At 41.7% G+C, this 18,810-nt stretch overlaps 1 protein-coding gene across 2 annotated transcripts in view; it reads right to left on the reverse strand.

Moving 5' to 3' along the window:
• The window catches only part of HECTD4 (HECT domain E3 ubiquitin protein ligase 4), a 333,766-nt gene that overhangs the window by 12,446 nt on the left and 302,510 nt on the right, over nt 1–18,810 (reverse strand). For both annotated transcript variants that reach the window (XM_088449233.1, XM_088449232.1), the window contains exons 64-73: nt 15,880–16,031; nt 14,760–14,863; nt 14,542–14,665; nt 14,177–14,367; nt 13,864–14,010; nt 13,236–13,355; nt 11,410–11,565; nt 10,900–11,003; nt 4,435–4,656; nt 3,907–4,073 (exon numbers count right to left, since the gene is read on the reverse strand). In XM_088449233.1, the coding sequence (XP_088305359.1) occupies nt 3,907–4,073; nt 4,435–4,656; nt 10,900–11,003; nt 11,410–11,565; nt 13,236–13,355; nt 13,864–14,010; nt 14,177–14,367; nt 14,542–14,665; nt 14,760–14,863; nt 15,880–16,031 (1,487 nt within the window). The remainder of the gene's footprint in view (nt 1–3,906; nt 4,074–4,434; nt 4,657–10,899; nt 11,004–11,409; nt 11,566–13,235; nt 13,356–13,863; nt 14,011–14,176; nt 14,368–14,541; nt 14,666–14,759; nt 14,864–15,879; nt 16,032–18,810) is intronic.

Consider the following 18,810-nt stretch of genomic DNA (forward strand, 5'->3'; position numbering starts at 1 on the left):
CCAGCTCTCCCTTCAATGAAGTAAATGGGTAAAGTCATCCACTGATCCTAATGTATTCATTCAGTGATGTCTATAACACATCAACACTTACATTAGGGTTCTCACCCAAAGGCATATAAAGGTATCTTTATCCTTACATTCTATCTTCCCTTTAGAGTATGATGTCTAAGGAACTTACATCAGTATCATCACCCACATGCCATAAAAGGTATCTTTAAAAAATCCACGTGTGAAATGGCACACACTGTTGTTATATATATCTCTTTGATTCTAACTGCACTATGGGCCTGATTCAGAGGCGCTCGCTGTTTGCGAGCACTCGCTCTGAATCAGGGCGTTCTTTTGTTTTTTTCGGCCTCCAGGCCGCTCACACAACTGTGGGTGACTACCCACAGCTTGTGCGAGCGGCCTGGCGATGGTCGCAATTAACGCGTCCATTGGGCTTGCGGTGAGACCCTGCGGTAGGGTATCGGCTCCCGCAAGCCAGAGTGGACTTCCTGCTCTAATAGCAGGAAGTCTGAATCAGACCCTATGTACCATGTGACTCCGTTCTTTTATTATTATGAAATTAACAAAGATAATAAATCATTATTAAGGTATTAACAAAACAGACAGAGAGAATCAAGCAAATATAAGAACCCAGCCAACCTAAAATCGTTTAAGGAGGATCATCCCATTTGGAAGCCCACAGTCCAAACCTAGTCTCAACCTTCCTAAAGTAATCAAAGTAGCAATAATATAGGCCCTCTGAAGCTACATGTAAATGAATAGGAAGTAATCTGGAGCAGGAGAACTGGCTATCATGTAAACATCCCCACATTCGTGTAGAGCAACGAGTGGCTGCCCACGATGCCAAGGATATCGGGCCTAACATTGGCAAAAGCAGTACCGGCTACAGGGGAGGAAAGAAAGCACAGAGAGGATAGATCTTGATGTATATGAGATAAATCCACATACAATGCCTGAACCCGAACAGCCATCCGTTGTCCCACTGTGATGATAGCATGCAGAAGATGTTCCATAGTGCCCTAGGAAATTCAATCACAGCAGGGTTAAGGATCAGAATAGGGAGGTAGGTATCAAAGGAGGGTGCCCCACACAGGATATCAGTGCTACAAGGCTGCACCAGACCGAAGATCAAAATTGTAATAAAAGTACCAAAACTGGACAATGCAGGACAGGTCACTGCTGGCTGAACAACATCCAGGAACTACCGGTAACTGTCAACCTGGCCAGGATAAATCGAAAAGATCAGCCTGGAGGAGACTGGCACAAAGAGCAGCAGCAGCCCCCTAAACAGCAGCCAGGATGCCTGATACGGAGACCAGCAGGGAAGATTACCGCAGCACCCAGGAGGTCCGGACGGTGAGGCAGCACTACAGGCACCCGTAGGAAAGCATCAACACACCAACAGCAGGACTAAGGAGTCTGCCCCTCGCACACAGGGGCCGGCCACCTGGGGGGAAACCACCACAGACTGCAGCGGAGCCGGCAGGAGAACACCAAGATGGCGCCCGGAGCTGGCATGAGACAGAGGCCCCACACGGGAACAGAGTGGCAAGGAGCAACACACTGTGACAAGAACCCGTCACATCCAGCCCCATGGCAGCAGGATGAGCTCCGACACCATGTAAGGGCAAAAGCAATCCTCAAGAGGCCACGGGATAGGATATTTGGGCTGGAGAGCATCAGGATTAGTGCCCTACCTCCATGTTCGTCCAGGCCACGCTCCGAATATAAAATACTTTTACTTACACAGAAGGATATTAACCAAACTACCCCAATATACAGTACATCACTTTGCTTAACTTAAAATAGCTCTGAACCCGACCTCTGCGCTCTGCACAATTTCTACGTCTCCACACACATTACAGGACTTTTTTTGGACTGTACCCACTCTGTGGAATGCCCTCCCACGCACAATAAGAATTTCTAGTCTCCAAACCTTCAAGCATTCCCTGAGGCGGAGAAGGCATGCATGAAAAAGTCTGCTTTTATTTCCTTTTAAACAGTGTACTTACAGGTCCTCTGATTCCTGGTTATTTTTGTGTGTAGTGCTTGCTGAACCACCCACATTAGAGACCATCCAATCCATGCCATCTTGCAGACTCTTTATCAAAACACAAGGATTCCTCAACATTTGATTTGTTCGCTGCCTTGCATTCTTCTAGGAGGGAGCACTCAGAATAAGATTTTTCCTAGGACTGGGCAGAACTCTGATGTTTCCGGAACTTACCTGCTACTTGCAAGACAGCTCCTATCTGCCAGGGTAGCACCAAGTGTGGGGAGGAAAGCAGATATCGTGGCCATATACACTCTGCAATATCTCACAGTGTATGGCAATGATATCTGCTGGGTGTCCGGCTGTCAGTTACAATATCTGTCCGTCCAGCATTAGACTGAATTTAGTATTACACTTTAGACATTTTCTTTAGCTATCACAGTAGAAATCTCTAAAAACAGTTGGGATCCAAAAGCTACGTGTGACCAATACATAGAAACTCAGAAAGATATAAAAAGGGGGATAAGCGCTTAGAGGTTCTGGATGGATACACAAAGTAGATAGATGTTAAAGTATACAATATATTAAATAATATCTGCTAGTCAGGAATAAATAAACTGGAATTTAATAGTTAAAAATTAAGAAAATAAGAGACTTCAATGAAACTATAAAGGGTGATCAAGTACATCACTTGGTGACAAAAAAAGACATTTGACACAGAATTATAGAAGATTTGACCCAGGAAGTTATTACCATTAAAACAGAAACATTTCTTGCAAACACAAAGAAATCATGTATCAATAGTGTCAGCTGGCAACTAGAATAGATATGCTAAGACATGTAGGAAACAAAAGTCCAGAGGCAATATGCAGTCCTCCTACTTCTCATAGTGTTTCTGATGACGTTTTTTTGTTTGATTACATACAAAAATAGATTGTAAATAAAAAGATGAAAAAAATGAAGGAAAATTAATAAAAATTAAAAGTGGAAAATATATGCCAAGTTCAAAATATAAAAAAATCCCTTTGTGACATATATAGAATAAATCAAATAGATCTCACCGGTACCAAGAGAGAGAGCTGTAGAGATATACAACTCTAAGTTGAGGCGGGTGGTAATTACTTGTTCTATTTGATAATTCTCCACCACATAGAGCCAGGTTGCAGTTTTCGTGTAAAATACGGGTGTTTTTTTCGTTGGACCCTCAAACTCAAGGTCCGCGCTCCTGTCGGTTCTTGTCTACTAGCGTGCTGCGGTGTTGGCTCCGTCTAATCACTGGTACATGTAGATCAGTGCTTGCAGTTAGAAACGGCCTTGATACGAGGATTAGGAGGTGGGACACAGGTGGAATTGTGTAACACATTTCGGTTATATTCAATGCAGCCGTATTCGATGGTGGGAGACTGTGTGTCACGGACACAAATTATTGGTCTCTTCCTTCAACGTTCATCGCTGGGTAATAAAACCAGGGTACCTTATGACCAATACATGTATTTTTCTTCGATTTTGACTTTGCTGACTGTCCAGCTACTGTATCCATTTTAATGATAAATCCACAGACAATTGCAATTGCTACACTTTCAGTAAATAAATGCTAAAGTGTCACATTTGTGTTTTGTGAGTTTATAACCGTGATAACCATGAACGAAAGTACCTAGAGGAAATTGTATCAAACCATCTGAAGAGTAAAGAAGTGAACAAGTCTATACCAACCAAACAGGTTCAAAAGAATGTACTTGATAAATGCCAGCTAGAAGCTGATTGGTTGCAATGGGAAACTTCTCCACTCTTTAGAAGGTTTGATACATTTCCCACTTAAGAGACAAGATGCCACTAAAATGACATCTCTTAACAGATCGGTATCTGCTTTCCCTGCCTTTAGATCATATTCCATAGATACTCACACAACAGGGATGTGTCTCCCTTTTGCACAAAGTTCCACTTCTTCCCCAGTCATGGCCATATATGTAAATTTCAAGCTTGGCTTGTTGGGGGAGTCTGGGCTCTCAGTAGGAAGATGTTGTGACGCTATCTCAGTACAGAGCACTTCCAGATCAGCCTCATCATTTACCTAGAACAGCAGTCATAGAAATCAGATGCTGTGAAGCATAAAACAGAACCATACTTTCTAATTTATCAGGACAACTTCTGTGAATGACCACAGTGTCAGAGCTGTCAGTTTTCTACCAATATTTATCTAAACAAAAAATTAATAAGTGCTGCATGATGAGATTTGTAGTTCTTTAAGCACTGGAGTGTGTTATATGGGGAATAGGAGAGGAAGGTGATGAAGAAGGAAAAGAAAGACATAGGGAAGAAGGCTGAAGTAGCAAAGCTGGAGAAGTTAAATAAAAAAAGATACATAGTGATCTGGTTTATATACCAGTGATAAAGTGAAGGTACTGCTAAGTTATAACAATGGAAACATTTACATTTTCAAACTTCTTGATGTAGTTGTGGGTTAGAATATCTGCCTCATAAAGATCGGTTTCCATATCCAGCGCTTCTCCCACAAGCATCTTCCAAAAGCAAGGCAGCAGATCCAGAGGAAGGGGCAGGTCTGCTCGGATAGCTATACCAAGGAGCTGGCCAAAGAAATGGAGTAACTGCTCCTCAGCATAGGTTATGGGGCTGGGGGTCAGAAGAAACTTCCCCTGTGAAAGACACATAAGCATAGACATAGTACACACAGATAAGAAACCAAGCCCTGCTAAGCCTAACATTGTAACTAGGTTATCAATTTCCCTGCTAATAGGACACAGACCCTCCTATATATCACCAGTAGTTTCAGGGACTGGTTTGGATGGAGAACCTGTCTGGGAAATTTCTGGAACTGCTCTATTTGGTCACGGGTCTGTGACCAACCTGATAGTACCTGATTCTGAGGTGGAGGCAGTGGCAGTCTTTCTTGTGTCTTTACCTGCAGCTGTGTCTGTGACTTTACTGTGTCGCTACAACCCCTTCCAAGGTGTACTCTGTGAGTCCGACTGTGCGATAACTGAGAAGCCCATTGAGTGTCTATAGACGCTGCAATCATACTTTGTGCATCTTTAGACGCCACCACCGGTCGGACCATTGAAACTTGCCATCAGCCCTAATGCTGGCGGCAAATCATCTGCATGAGTATGGCCTCCAATGTGAGCGATTCAGCATCTCTGTACACAACTACTTTCAGCAACACGCCCATGTCACTCCAATAACACCCATACTACGATACATCTGCTTCTGATTAGCCAACACCCTGTAACCGCCCTGGAAAGCCCAACACATTTCTAATACACTTTGTGCATGCGTCTGAATCTATACGAACACAATTGGGATGTATGGGCGGTGTACTCAGACACATGCACAGATGAAAAACATTACACCACTGCAACCAACATCGGCACTGCATCTGACTCTTAATCACGCCCATAATGTTGTATACTATGCAATAATGGTGCTCATTATAGAACGTCACTCGCCTTCTATCTGCTGATCTCACTCATTACATAATGTCACTCCCCATCTATCTGCTGATCTCACTCATTATAGAACGTCACTCCCCTTCTATCTGCTGATCTCACTCATTACATAATGTCACTCCCCTTCTATCTGCTGATCTCACTCATTATATAATGTCACTCCCCATCTATTTGCTGACCTCACTCATTACATAATGTCACTCCCCATCTATCTGCTGATCTCACTCATTATATAATGTCACTCCCCTTCTATCTGCTGATCTCACTCATTATATAATGTCACTCCCCTTCTATCTGCTGATCTCACTCATTATATAATGTCACTCCCCTTCTATCTGCTGATCTCACTCATTATAGAACGTCACTCCCCTTCTATCTGCTGATCTCACTCATTATATAATGTCACTCCCCTTCTATCTGCTGATCTCAATTGATATATAATGTCACTCTCCTTCTATCTGCTGATCTCACTCGATATATAATGTCACTCCCCATCTATCTGCTGATCTCACTCATTATAGAACGTAACTCCCCTTCTATCTGCTGATCTCACTCATTACATAACGTCCCTCCCCTTCTATCTGCTGATCTCACTCATTACATAATGTCCCTCCCCATCTATCTGCTGATCTACATAATGTCCCTCCCCATCTATCTGCTGATCTCACTCATTACATAATGTCCCTCCCCATCTATCTGCTGATCTCACTCATTATAGAACGTCACTCCCCTTCTATCTGCTGATCTCACTCATTACATAATGTCCCTCCCCATCTATCTGCTGATCTCACTCATTATAGAACGTCACTCCCCATCTATCTGCTGATCTCACTCATTATATAATGTCACTCCCCATCTATCTGCTGATCTCACGCATTATATAAATTTCACTCCTTCTATCTGCTGATCTCACTCATTATATAATGTCACTCCCCATCTATCTGTTGATCTCACTCATTATAGAACGTCACTCCCCTTCTATCTGTTGATCTCACTCATTATAGAACGTCACTCCCCTTCTATCTGTTGATCTCACTCATTATAGAACGTCACTCCCCATCTATCTGCTGATCTCACTCATTATATAATGTCACTCTCCTTCTATCTGCTGATCTCACTCATTATATAATGTCACTCCCCATCTATCTGCTGATCTCTCTCATTATATAATGTCACTCCCCATCTATCTGCTGATCTCACTCATTATATAATGTCACTCTCCTTCTATCTGCTGATCTCACTCATTATATAATGTCATTGCCCTTCTATCTGCTGATCTCACTCATTATATAATGTCACTCCCCATCTATCTGTTGATCTCACTCATTATAGAACGTCACTCCCCTTCTATCTGCTGATCTCACTCATTACATAACGTCCCTCCCCTTCTATCTGCTGATCTCACTCATTACATAATGTCCCTCCCCATCTATCTGCTGATCTACATAATGTCCCTCCCCATCTATCTGCTGATCTCACTCATTACATAATGTCCCTCCCCATCTATCTGCTGATCTCACTCATTATAGAACGTCACTCCCCTTCTATCTACTGATCTCACTCATTACATAATGTCACTCCCCTTCTATCTACTGATCTCACTCATTATATAATGTCACTCCCCTTCTATCTGCTGATCTCTCTTTTAACATAATGTCACTCCCCATCTATCTGCTGATCTCACTCATTATATAATGTCACTCTCCTATCTGCTGATCTCACTCGATATATAATGTCACTCCCCTTCTATCTACTGATCTCACTCATTATATAATGTCACTCCCCTTCTATCTGCTGATCTCTCTTTTAACATAATGTCACTCCCCATCTATCTGCTGATCTCACTCATTATATAATGTCACTCTCCTATCTGCTGATCTCACTCGATATATAATGTCACTCCCCTTCTATCTACTGATCTCACTCATTATATAATGTCACTCCCCTTCTATCTGCTGATCTCTCTTTTAACATAATGTCACTCCCAAGCTATCTGCTGATCTCACTCATTATATAATGTCACTCTCCTATCTGCTGATCTCACTCGATATATAATGTCACTCCCCTTCTATCTACTGATCTCACTCATTATATAATGTCACTCCCCTTCTATCTGCTGATCTCTCTTTTAACATAATGTCACTCCCCAGCTATCTGCTGATCTCACTCATTATATAATGTCCCTCCCCATCTATCTGCTGATCTCACTCATTACATAATGTCCCTCCCCATCTATCTGCTGATCTCACTCATTATATAATGTCACTCTCCTATCTGCTGATCTCACTCGATATATAATGTCACTCCCCTTCTATCTACTGATCTCTCTTTTAACATAATGTCACTCCCCATCTATCTGCTGATCTCACTCATTATATAATGTCACTCCCCATCTATCTGCTGATCTCACTCATTATATAATGTCATTGCCCTTCTATCTGCTGATCTCACTCATTATATAATGTCCCTCCCCATCTATCTGCTGTTCTCACTCATTATAGAACGTCACTCCCCATCTATCTGCTGATCTCACTCATTATATAATGTCACTCCCCTTCTATCTGCTGATCTCTCTTTTAACATAATGTCACTCCCAAGCTATCTGCTGATCTCACTCATTATATAATGTCACTCTCCTATCTGCTGATCTCACTCGATATATAATGTCACTCCCCTTCTATCTACTGATCTCACTCATAATATAATGTCACTCCCCTTCTATCTGCTGATCTCTCTTTTAACATAATGTCACTCCCCATCTATCTGCTGATCTCACTCATTATATAATGTCACTCCCCATCTATCTGCTGATCTCACTCATTATATAATGTCATTGCCCTTCTATCTGCTGATCTCACTCATTATATAATGTCCCTCCCCATCTATCTGCTGTTCTCACTCATTATAGAACGTCACTCCCCATCTATCTGCTGATCTCACTCATTATATAATGTCACTCCCCTTCTATCTGCTGATCTCTCTTTTAACATAATGTCACTCCCAAGCTATCTGCTGATCTCACTCATTATATAATGTCACTCTCCTATCTGCTGATCTCACTCGATATATAATGTCACTCCTTCTATCTGCTGATCTCACTCATTATATAAAGTCACTCCCCATCTATCTGCTGATCTCACTCATTATATAATGTCACTCCCCTTCTATCTGCTGATCTCACTCATTATATAATGTCACTCTCCTTCTATCTGCTGATCTCACTCATTATATAATGAGTGAGATCAGCAGATAGAAGGGCAATGACATTATATAATGTCACTCCCCATCTATCTGCTGATCGCTCTCATTACATAATGTCCCTCCCCATCTATCTGCTGATCTCACTCATTATAGAACGTCACTCCCCATCTATCTGCTGATCTCACTCATAAAATGTCACACCCCATCTATCTGCTGATCTCACTCATTATATAATGTCACTCCCCATCTATCTGCTGATCTCACGCATTATATAAATTTCACTCCTTCTATCTGCTGATCTCACTCATTATATAAAGTTACTCCCCATCTATCTGCTGATCTCACTCATTATATAATGTCACTCTCCTTCTATCTGCTGATCTCACTCATTATATAATGAGTGAGATCAGCAGATAGAAGGGCAATGACATTATATAATGTCACTCCCCATCTATCTGCTGATCTCTCTCATTACATAATGTCACTCCCCATCTATCTGCTGATCTCACTCATTATATAATGTCACTCTCCATCTATCTGCTGATCTCACTCATCATATGTCACTCTCCTATCTGCTGATCTCACTCGATATATAATGTCACTCCCCTTCTATCTGCTGATCTCTCTTTTAACATAATGTCACTCCCCATCTATCTGCTGATCTCACTCATTATATAATGTCACTCTCCTATCTGCTGATCTCACTCGATATATAATGTCACTCCACTTCTATCTACTGATCTCACTCATTATATAATGTCACTCCCCTTCTATCTGCTGATCTCTCTTTTAACATAATGTCACTCCCCTTCTATCTGCTGATCTCACTCATTATATAAATTTCACTCCTTCTATCTGCTGATCTCACTCATATAAAGTCACTCTACTATCTGCTGATCTCACTCGATATATAATGTCACTCTCCTTCTATCTGCTGACCTCACTCATTATATAATGTCACAAGCAGATGTACCCAATTTCATCCGGGAAGACCTTAGATATTTACTGTTTCCATTTCACCACTCCAGTAACACATTAACCCTTCACCCCTATAGTATAATGCATCACTGCTATACCAAGACATTACTCTCTCTATCTGTGTACCAACACATTATCCTCGGTCACCTCTGTAGTAGCACATATCCATCCAACGGTCGTGTTGTAACACATTTGACATTCCACTCCCTCACCTATGCAGAAATACAATCCCTCCCTCACACCTCTAGTAACACATTACCCTCAACTCACCCCTGTAGTAACTTATTCCCCTCCCTCACCTCTGGAGTAACACATTTCCTTCCCTCGCCTCTGTAGTAACACATTACCCCCACTCACCCCTGTAGCAACACATTCCCCTCCCTCTCCTCTGTAGCAACACCACCCCTGCTAACCCCTGTAGTAAAACATTCCCCTCCCCCGCCCTTTAGTAACACATTTGACATTCCACTCCCTCACTTTTGTAGTAACTCATTCCCCTCCCATTCCTGTGTAGTAACACATTCCCTTCCCTCACCTCTACAATAACAATTTCCCCTCCCTCATCTCTATAGTAACATATTCCCCTTTCACTCCTGTTGTAACACATTTTCCTCTCTCAGCTCAGTAATAACACATTCCCTTCCCTCACTATATAAATAGGGGAGACACGCCACCTGCCAGTGATGTTTGGCAGCACTTGGGATGACTGTTGGTGTTTGAATATTGAATTGTGGTGCAGCCACAATGAGTCAGTCAGTCAGGATACTGCACAGGATTAGGAAACATTTTTTCCCTTGTCACCCTTTTAGCAGTCACATTTTTAAGAATCTTTTCTTAGTGGGCACCTACGTCAGGGAAGGAATATAGTTCCTGATAATCATGTTTCTAGGTCCAGGCTGGGCATGGATCAGTCGGTCAGGACATTTGAGATTATATATAATACACACAAAAGCTCTAAGTCCGGCACTTCAAGACAGGCTTACAGGCGACTTGCTCTGGTGCCTTCCTAAGGAGGCATAACACCCCCTATGTATTTACTAATACCCCCTGGGGATATTAGTAAAGAAGGGTGTTGTCTACAGATATACAATACCAGTGATATCTATGACAGTCAATTGTTTTTCTTGTTGATTATTTATTGTCTTACAAATGTAATTTTCTCTTTTAGGCAAACTACCCTCTATGTACATTGTCCTGTCTCCTTGCATTACAGCAATGGGGAAGATGACCAGTGCAACAGGAGTTGCAGCTTACCTTATTTTTGTTAACTGCAGAGCTGGGGCATAGCAGCAGAAGGGACAAGGAGGAGCTCTGGAGTTCTTTACACACTTGCCAGAGGAAATGTCGGAAAGAGCCACCTAAAGAACAGCAATTTATAGCATTACAGATACCTACAGGTTAAACCATGTATCCTGCTAATATATTCTGCATTGGTTATGTGCACAATTACGAACCAACACAAACGCTAGTAAAAATGTTCACCTCATGCAATGAATCACTTGCTGTACGTGATGCAATCTATAGTCATGTACTCTACAGTACAATAATTATTAAGATGGTTGTGTTCTGAAAGACAATTTTTGATCACTGCTTTAAGTATTCATATTTTTATTTAATGAGAGAAAAACACCACATTGTACATAATGTGTACAACACAGGTCTACAAATATTACATTTGTACCTTAAATATTACATACTGCATAGTAATAAGGCCTTAGGGACTATTTGTGAGGAACGTATACAATCACCAAACATGTCACTCACTTGTTCCGTGCACTTCCTCTCCAGTAAAACGAATATTGAATGCATAAGTAGGATCTCCTCCGCTTGCCAGTTTGACGCAGAGCTGGGAGGATGGCACACATGCCAGTTGGCGAGCTGCTTGGCAGAAGTAGGAATTCTCAGAGGTCCGAATTTCACCTACGGATATAGACTCATTGTATTACAGAAGGACATCAAGCAAAAAAGTATATATGCTACCAGGGGCATTTCTTCAAAAGTAGATACAATGAAATAATAATATACATTCTTTGAATGAGACTTCTATGGTAACTATAATTCCATGTAAAGCTTTAATTTTGAATAATTCAGGGTTGTGCTAGATTGGTGGGAACTGGATAAACCCTATTTATTGATTTTTTTATTTTAATTCCCTGCCGACTCCCTATTTCCTAGGAAACATAAGGTGAAAGAGGTGCTGACTCTTGGAGGATGTGGCATTACATTGGCCATCCGCTACTCATTGGACAATGGTAGTAGCTACTGAACATAATGTCATGTTCCTTTACAAAAAAAAAAAAAAAAAAAGCACCTTCCTCCTCCAAGGCTACCCATGTTAAATCCCAACTTAGTGTTTTTCTTTGGTGCCATATATATCGACGGCAACTGAAGATGGTGGTCACTCACTGCCATGACAGCCTGTAAGTAAGCGAAGACGTTTACCATCAACGAAGCCAGGAAGTTCAGTGATGGCCCAGGTGACACAGAGTGACTTATGGTTCCAGGTACCACAAGCATTCCAAAAAGTGTTTTTCATATTATATAGTGCTCACTTTGATATGCAATGCACATTCACAATTTTAACAGGCTATTACATAGACATTTTAAATGCATTGTAGACATGAATCAACCATTGTAAGGAAAGGATTACTCATATATCAGTGCAAAACGGACCCAATTGTAAGTATGGCAGTAATTACTACAGAGGTGTCCTCACTTGTCTTTGCTGCAATCACGTCAAACAGCCCCTGTTGATGTGCTTGGTTCCGTGAGAGACTGCCAGCGCCGGGCATCTGTTTTTTTTGCTGAAATGCATCTAAGTTGCAATGCGGTGTGACTAGGATGCACCAGGAGACTGTGCTGAATAATTTGATATGTGACACTTGTATATATGTTTGTGACTCTCACTCAATCAGCATGCAAAGTGCTACCATGCAGCGGCCACAGTTCCATTTACAGTCTCAGTTACACATAGATATACAAGTGTCACATATCAAATTAATCAGCAGTGTCTCCTGGTCGTCCTAGTCGCATCTCATTGCGCATGTTTGACAAAAAGAAAAAGATGCCCGGCACTAGCAAAGTTGCACGTGATCAGACAGCTAACTAACGCCAGGTATATCGCGCTGTATGGCGTATTGAGGCTAGATGAGCAAGAAGACATCTGTATTTGATCCAATTTGCATTAGATCAATTAGTGCAGGAAAGGGGGAGAACTATTAGAGTTTCATTAAGGTCTAAACTTTCTAAATATGAAATTAATGTCAGGAAAAGTTGTTGTTTTTTTTTTTTTTCAAGTTGCCTGTTTTTCTTAATTCCTATAAAATGAAAATATGTTCACTTTAATATGCTAAAATAGAACAACCCAAATTACAACATCTGCTTAGAGTCCCAAATAAATATGTAATGTTATTTCTGACAAAGCAAACACAGTACAAACGGGCTAAATGGTATCTCTGCTCATGAATGGGTTAACAGACTGGATATGGGGCATGTTTCACTTTGGTTTAGTTAACGCTAATGTAAATTAGGTATATTGCACATACGTTAACTGTTAAATGTAATACTTAGCTGCTGATTTTTGTTTTTACCTCCCACAATTTCCAGGGGATCGAGGCTGATCTCTGGAGCTGCATGGTCAGCCGTTCTTTGCACAGTTGCATTTAACACACGGTTCATCACAGTTACTTTTGTATCATAGAAGATCAGTCCTAGTGTCAGGAGAGAACAGTTACTCTGCACCAAGTATTTCATATCACTAGAGACACAGAATTTACCATGTTCCTACTCCAACAAAATGATGATGTGTAAATCCTTGAAGGCTGTGCTATCGGACATTAACCCAAATTTGTTTTGTAACTGATCAGATTACTTTGTTAAAATACATAAAAAGCAAAGCCAAGGGAACTCAAAGCAAAATATGAGTTTGGTATCCCAATATACAGATTTATTGACATCTCAGTTGAAAAGAAAACAGAATAAAATTCCAAACTATTAAAAATAAAAGGAAAACTGTGAACAGATACACTTAATAAAATGTATGGTACTTTTACAGGAACTATTCTATATTTTGTTCTGTGGCCACTCTGCAGCTGGGGCTCTAAGCAATAACCTGCCCTAGGAATGGCTGCTACAACTATAGATAGAAAATACAAACAACAAAGAGTCTGTAAACATGCAACTTATTTTATATAGGTCAACATGGGAATGCTTGCACACCTTTTGCTTGTTGTAGCAACGCTGGAATACTGTGCATGTACATGTCTGTTTGCCGTAACTCCACAAGTGGCAGGAAAAAGGTCTCCAAAGTGGTGTTCAGTGACTGAAGAAGAGCAAATCGGAGCCGGAGACTTTCTATGGGAACATCTGAACAATACAAGAAATGTGAAAATAATATTACATTACATGCATCATAGACATGGCCTATCTATCAGTGCAAAGACAAAGAATAGTTTGTGTGTCCCTGAGCCTTTCATTGTTTCATTAAACTGTCAATAAACATCTACACATACTACAAAAGCCAGTCACGTACTCAGCAGACAGGACACCCTGGGGTCAGCAGTGTCTGAAGCATCCAAATAGACCTCATGAGGGTGCAGCCGGGCTGGTGTTATTGCAAGGTGACGGCACAACCGGTTTATGTATTGGACCAAAGCCACATCCATTTCAAGATTCCATTTTCGGCTGTATTTCTGAGCATGTCTCGTATCAATGCAAGCACACCTGGAGAAAAAGAGAAGTGACTGTCTTTACTAGCAACAAGGTTGCTGAAAACATAGAGAAGACTAAATGTATGAATAGCGTTAATCTCATTACTCTCATTACTGTAAATGAAACAGTTGGAAAATAGCAACAGTTTACAGGTAAGCATTCGTGAATGCTGTAACATATTAATACCTTTCAAAGTGGAGGTCGTATCCACAAGCTAGTATAGCTCTCCAGATGCTCCGGATGTCCTGTTTAGATTTGTCAACCACAAATTTCTGGAACCCTTCTAGTGTCAGATACTTTTCCTCAGCAACTGAAAGATATAATGTAGACAAAACACATTAGACTTATAATAAGATACCGAATAAAGTAGCAGAAAATATATAAGTAACAATTATGTGACATACTTTCTTGTTTCTTAGTAGGAGATTTGTCAGGGTCCTTCTCATCTGGTCGGCTCTTCTCTGGAGATTTTGGTTTCACAATTGGCTTCTTCTCACTTAGAGCAGTTCTGTAAATAGAATTGTATGTTTGTAAAATTAAAGACATAAAAAATGGGCATCATTTAAATGGTACGTAGCAAAAATGACGACATTTAAAAAGTCAACATGAACATTATGATGACAGACAAAATGACAACATTCAGAATGACAACATTGTCATAATGTTGATAGTGTTAGGCTGTCGTTAGGGCTTAAATGCTGTAAAAAAGCTTCATCGACTTGCCGACTGACCCTGAAGCACACCTGCAGCCTTTATTTGTTTACGTTGTCCTCGTCTATAACCCCATTCCACTGATCCTGAAAAGGACCCCACTGTTTGCTAACATGCATGCAAACAGTGGCGCATGTACCGTGGGTGCAACTGCTATGGTGTCCGAGCTGTCTCTGTGGCCTGCCGCTCTCCCTGCGCCCAGCCACGCACCAAGGTGGGCCTATCCAGTCAGGGCCGTAGAGGGGGGGGTCAGCAATGTTGATTTGGTGCCGGCCCGATAGCTGATTACAGCTGGCGCACTGGCATGTAGTCATGGAGAGACAGAGCCGCCAGTCAGGTGGCAATCAGAGCTTGTGGTCTGGCAGCCAATTAGCAGGGGTGGCTCCTGATTGGCTGCAAGCTCCGAATGACTCGCAACCGGCGTCAGATTACAATACCGCCAGCGCTGTCTATCCATGTCTGCCGCTGCCTGCTGGTGCGCCAGCTATATTTAGCTGGCGGCCCGGCCCCAAATCCACACCAGCTGACTGCTGATGGAACACAGGAGGAGGCGAGAAGCTGCTGGAGGGACACAGGCAGGTGAGTTGCTGGGGGGGGGGCATAATGTGTAAGGGGCACTACTATTGTGTGGAATAATGTGTTATACGGGGCACTACTACAATGTGGCATAATCTGTAAAGGGCATAAAGTGATCATTACGGAATCTGGAAAACTCAGTTCACTGTGACAGAGGACACTACAAGGGAAAGAGTCATCACATAACTCACTAATCTTTCATCATTACTTCACACACAGCAGCCTTAAAATACTCACCGTACACTGTTCAAAACAGCTTTGTCTTTAGAGGCAGGTTTGCCCACTGGTCGCTTAGTGCTCACAACTTTTACTGGGTGCTGCTCCTTTCCAGATTTACTATATTTGCTTTTGTCAAATTTTGGTTTAGGAATGCCATATTTCCGCAGGATCTTCAAACAGAGAAGTGTTACATAGTCAGCATATAGGGGAAGCTATTATCTTTAGGCAATATCTAGTTCAAAAAACAAAACTTCAAGATGGATATAAGACACTAGCATCTTCATTAAAGGGACCATGACCAAAATGTTTTTCATGGTTTGTGTTGTGTGTAGGAGAGTTTTTGTTTTTATCTCCCAGCTTTAGGTAAAGCCATTTCTGTGAGCGACTCCTATCCTCGCTCTTGAGTGCTGAAAGCCCACAGTTACATACAGGATTTCCGGAAAGGGCTCATGTGAGTGAAGAGAAGAGCTGGTTCCTCATGTAAGAATCAGAATACAGCAGTGTCGGTCCCCAGTCCAATATAGCATGCAGTATTCTAATGAGTCCTGCTCTGAGGTTCAGGACCTGCACCCGGAGCACTATTTACTTTTGTGAGGCAAACAGAACTCAGGGATACAGTCCTGGAAGTGATTGATTGGGCCACTCTGTCATTGAGTAGTACAATGTTAAAGTGACTGCATGGGCCAGGCACATTCATATGCAAAATAAGTGAATCAAGATGGACTGCTTAAAAAGTACAGGGGGGCTAGATTTCCATCTGCAAGCCTGTGTGTACAATATGCATAATAAGTCAGGAAGGCCCCTTGTTGTGTGTATTCAATCTGTATAATATATGTATGAACTAGGGATGTGTGCCGACCCCCGTGTTTTGGTGTTGTATCTGTATCTCCTTCAAGGCTTTGGATCTGAATTTGGTTTTACAAAACCACCCTTGCATGTTTTGATTTTGGATCTGTATTTTTCTAAAAAATCATAAAAAACAGCTGAAATCACATAAGTTGGGCCTGTTTTTGTTCCTACAGTATTATTAACCTCAATAACATTTATTTCCAGTCAATTTTGACCACCTCACAGCTCACAATATTCATTTAATCATGTTTAGGCCAAAATGTTGCATTGAGCTAGCTGGCTGACTAAGCTAAGCGACAGCAGTGGGTGGCACTAACATGTGGCAATTCAGCTTCCAACATGGCACAGAGTGGCTCTGCAGTGGTAGACAGGATGGCAGTTTAAGAAACTATATGACCCCATAGGGAGTTTAAAAACTGAGAATGTTTTCATTAATCAAGAACTAGGTCAAAGGCCCAAGGGAGTTGGAGTATGTATGTAGTTGAAGGCAGGGAAAGGAAGGTTGATTGGTAGTAAATGAAATTAAATTTTTTGATTCCAAAGCAAATTTATGAGGGAGGAAAGAAGGCATTTACAAAAAATATATGATTCACATCAGTCCTTGCCCCAGAACAATCCTTGAGTGTTATGCCTGCTGCTGCTGGGCATAGATCTTCATCCCAGAAGGAGACCAGGAAGACTACTAGTAGTAGTTTAAAAAAACAATCCTTTACAAGGGGGAGCAAGTATGACAGCAGTCACCCAGTTGCACAGCGGATCACTGATGCCATAACATCTATGCTGGTATTAGATGTGCGTCCAATATCCACCAATAATACAGTGGGTTTTAGACCGCTAATTGAGGTCCTGTGTCCCCGCTACCAAATCCCATCTAGATTCCATTTCACTAGAAAAGCAATTCCCAGCCTGTACAGGGACGTTAAAAAAAACGTAAGTAGTGTCCTCCAATATGCCGTTGTACCCACTGTCCACTTAGTCACAAATATGTGGACAAGTGGAACAGAGCAAACACAAGATTACATGACAAACAGCCCACTGGGCAGCACCAGCAGCAGCATATAAGAAACAGCACCTCATTCAGAGGCAGGCTACTCAGTGTATCACTGGTTTCACTTAGAGGCATAACGCTGACAACCTTTTAAAAAAATTCATGGAAGTCATTGCAAAATGCCCCCCCCCGACCACCCACCCCGCGCGCTTGGAATCTTCTCAGGATTTGTGATTTCTGACCCAACCAATATTGTGAGAGCACTAAAGCTGGGTGCATTCCAACACGTCCTATGTTTTTCTCACGCAATCAACTTGGTAGTCCAATTTCTTTTTTTAAATGACAGGGTCATGCAGGAGATGTACTCTGTGGCCCGAAAAATTTCTGGACATTTTTGCCATTTAGCAGGTGCATGTAGAAGATTGCAGTACCTATAAGATATGTTGACTTTGCTCTGCCACCAGCTGAAGCAAGAGGTAGTTACAAGGTGGAGCTCCACCCTTTATATGCTTCAGCGGATGGAGGAACAGCAAAAAGCCATCCATAGCTACACAGCGAATTATGACATAGAAAGAGGAGGGGGAATGCACCTTACTTAAGCTCAGTGGAAAAATACTCTCTGTGTTGTGCAAAGTACTGAAACTCTTCAAAGTTTGAAATGAGTTCAGATACTGCCAGCTTGAGTCAGGTAATTCCCCTAGACTGTTGGAAAAGCATACTTGAGGAGCTGAAGGCAGAGCTGAAATGAAGTGATTCTGCAAAGTATGCTTCATCAGGATCAAATGGTTGTCAGGACCTTCCAATCGGATCAATACATTTTGGCGATCGTCGTGGATCCTAGGTTCAAGTCATACGTTGTATCTGTCTTCCCAAAGGGCATAGATCTGAAGAGATGCAAAGACCTGTTGATAAGCAAATTGTCAGATAAAGAGGCACGTGATGCAGCAATGGCTCCTCCTTCAGTTTCTCCAGAAAGTGCGGCTGCCAAGGAAAACGAAACTTTCCCAAAAGACTCACTGGATGAGTCAACACAACCAAGTTTTGACATCTGGTCAGGTCTAAAAGAATTGCCTACAATTAAATTAATGAAACCTCTACCATGACTCCATCTG

This window comes from Taudactylus pleione, unplaced genomic scaffold (assembly GCF_031769625.1).
Source record: "Taudactylus pleione unplaced genomic scaffold, aTauple2 ptg000479l, whole genome shotgun sequence".
NCBI classification, from domain to species: domain Eukaryota; kingdom Metazoa; phylum Chordata; class Amphibia; order Anura; family Myobatrachidae; genus Taudactylus; species Taudactylus pleione.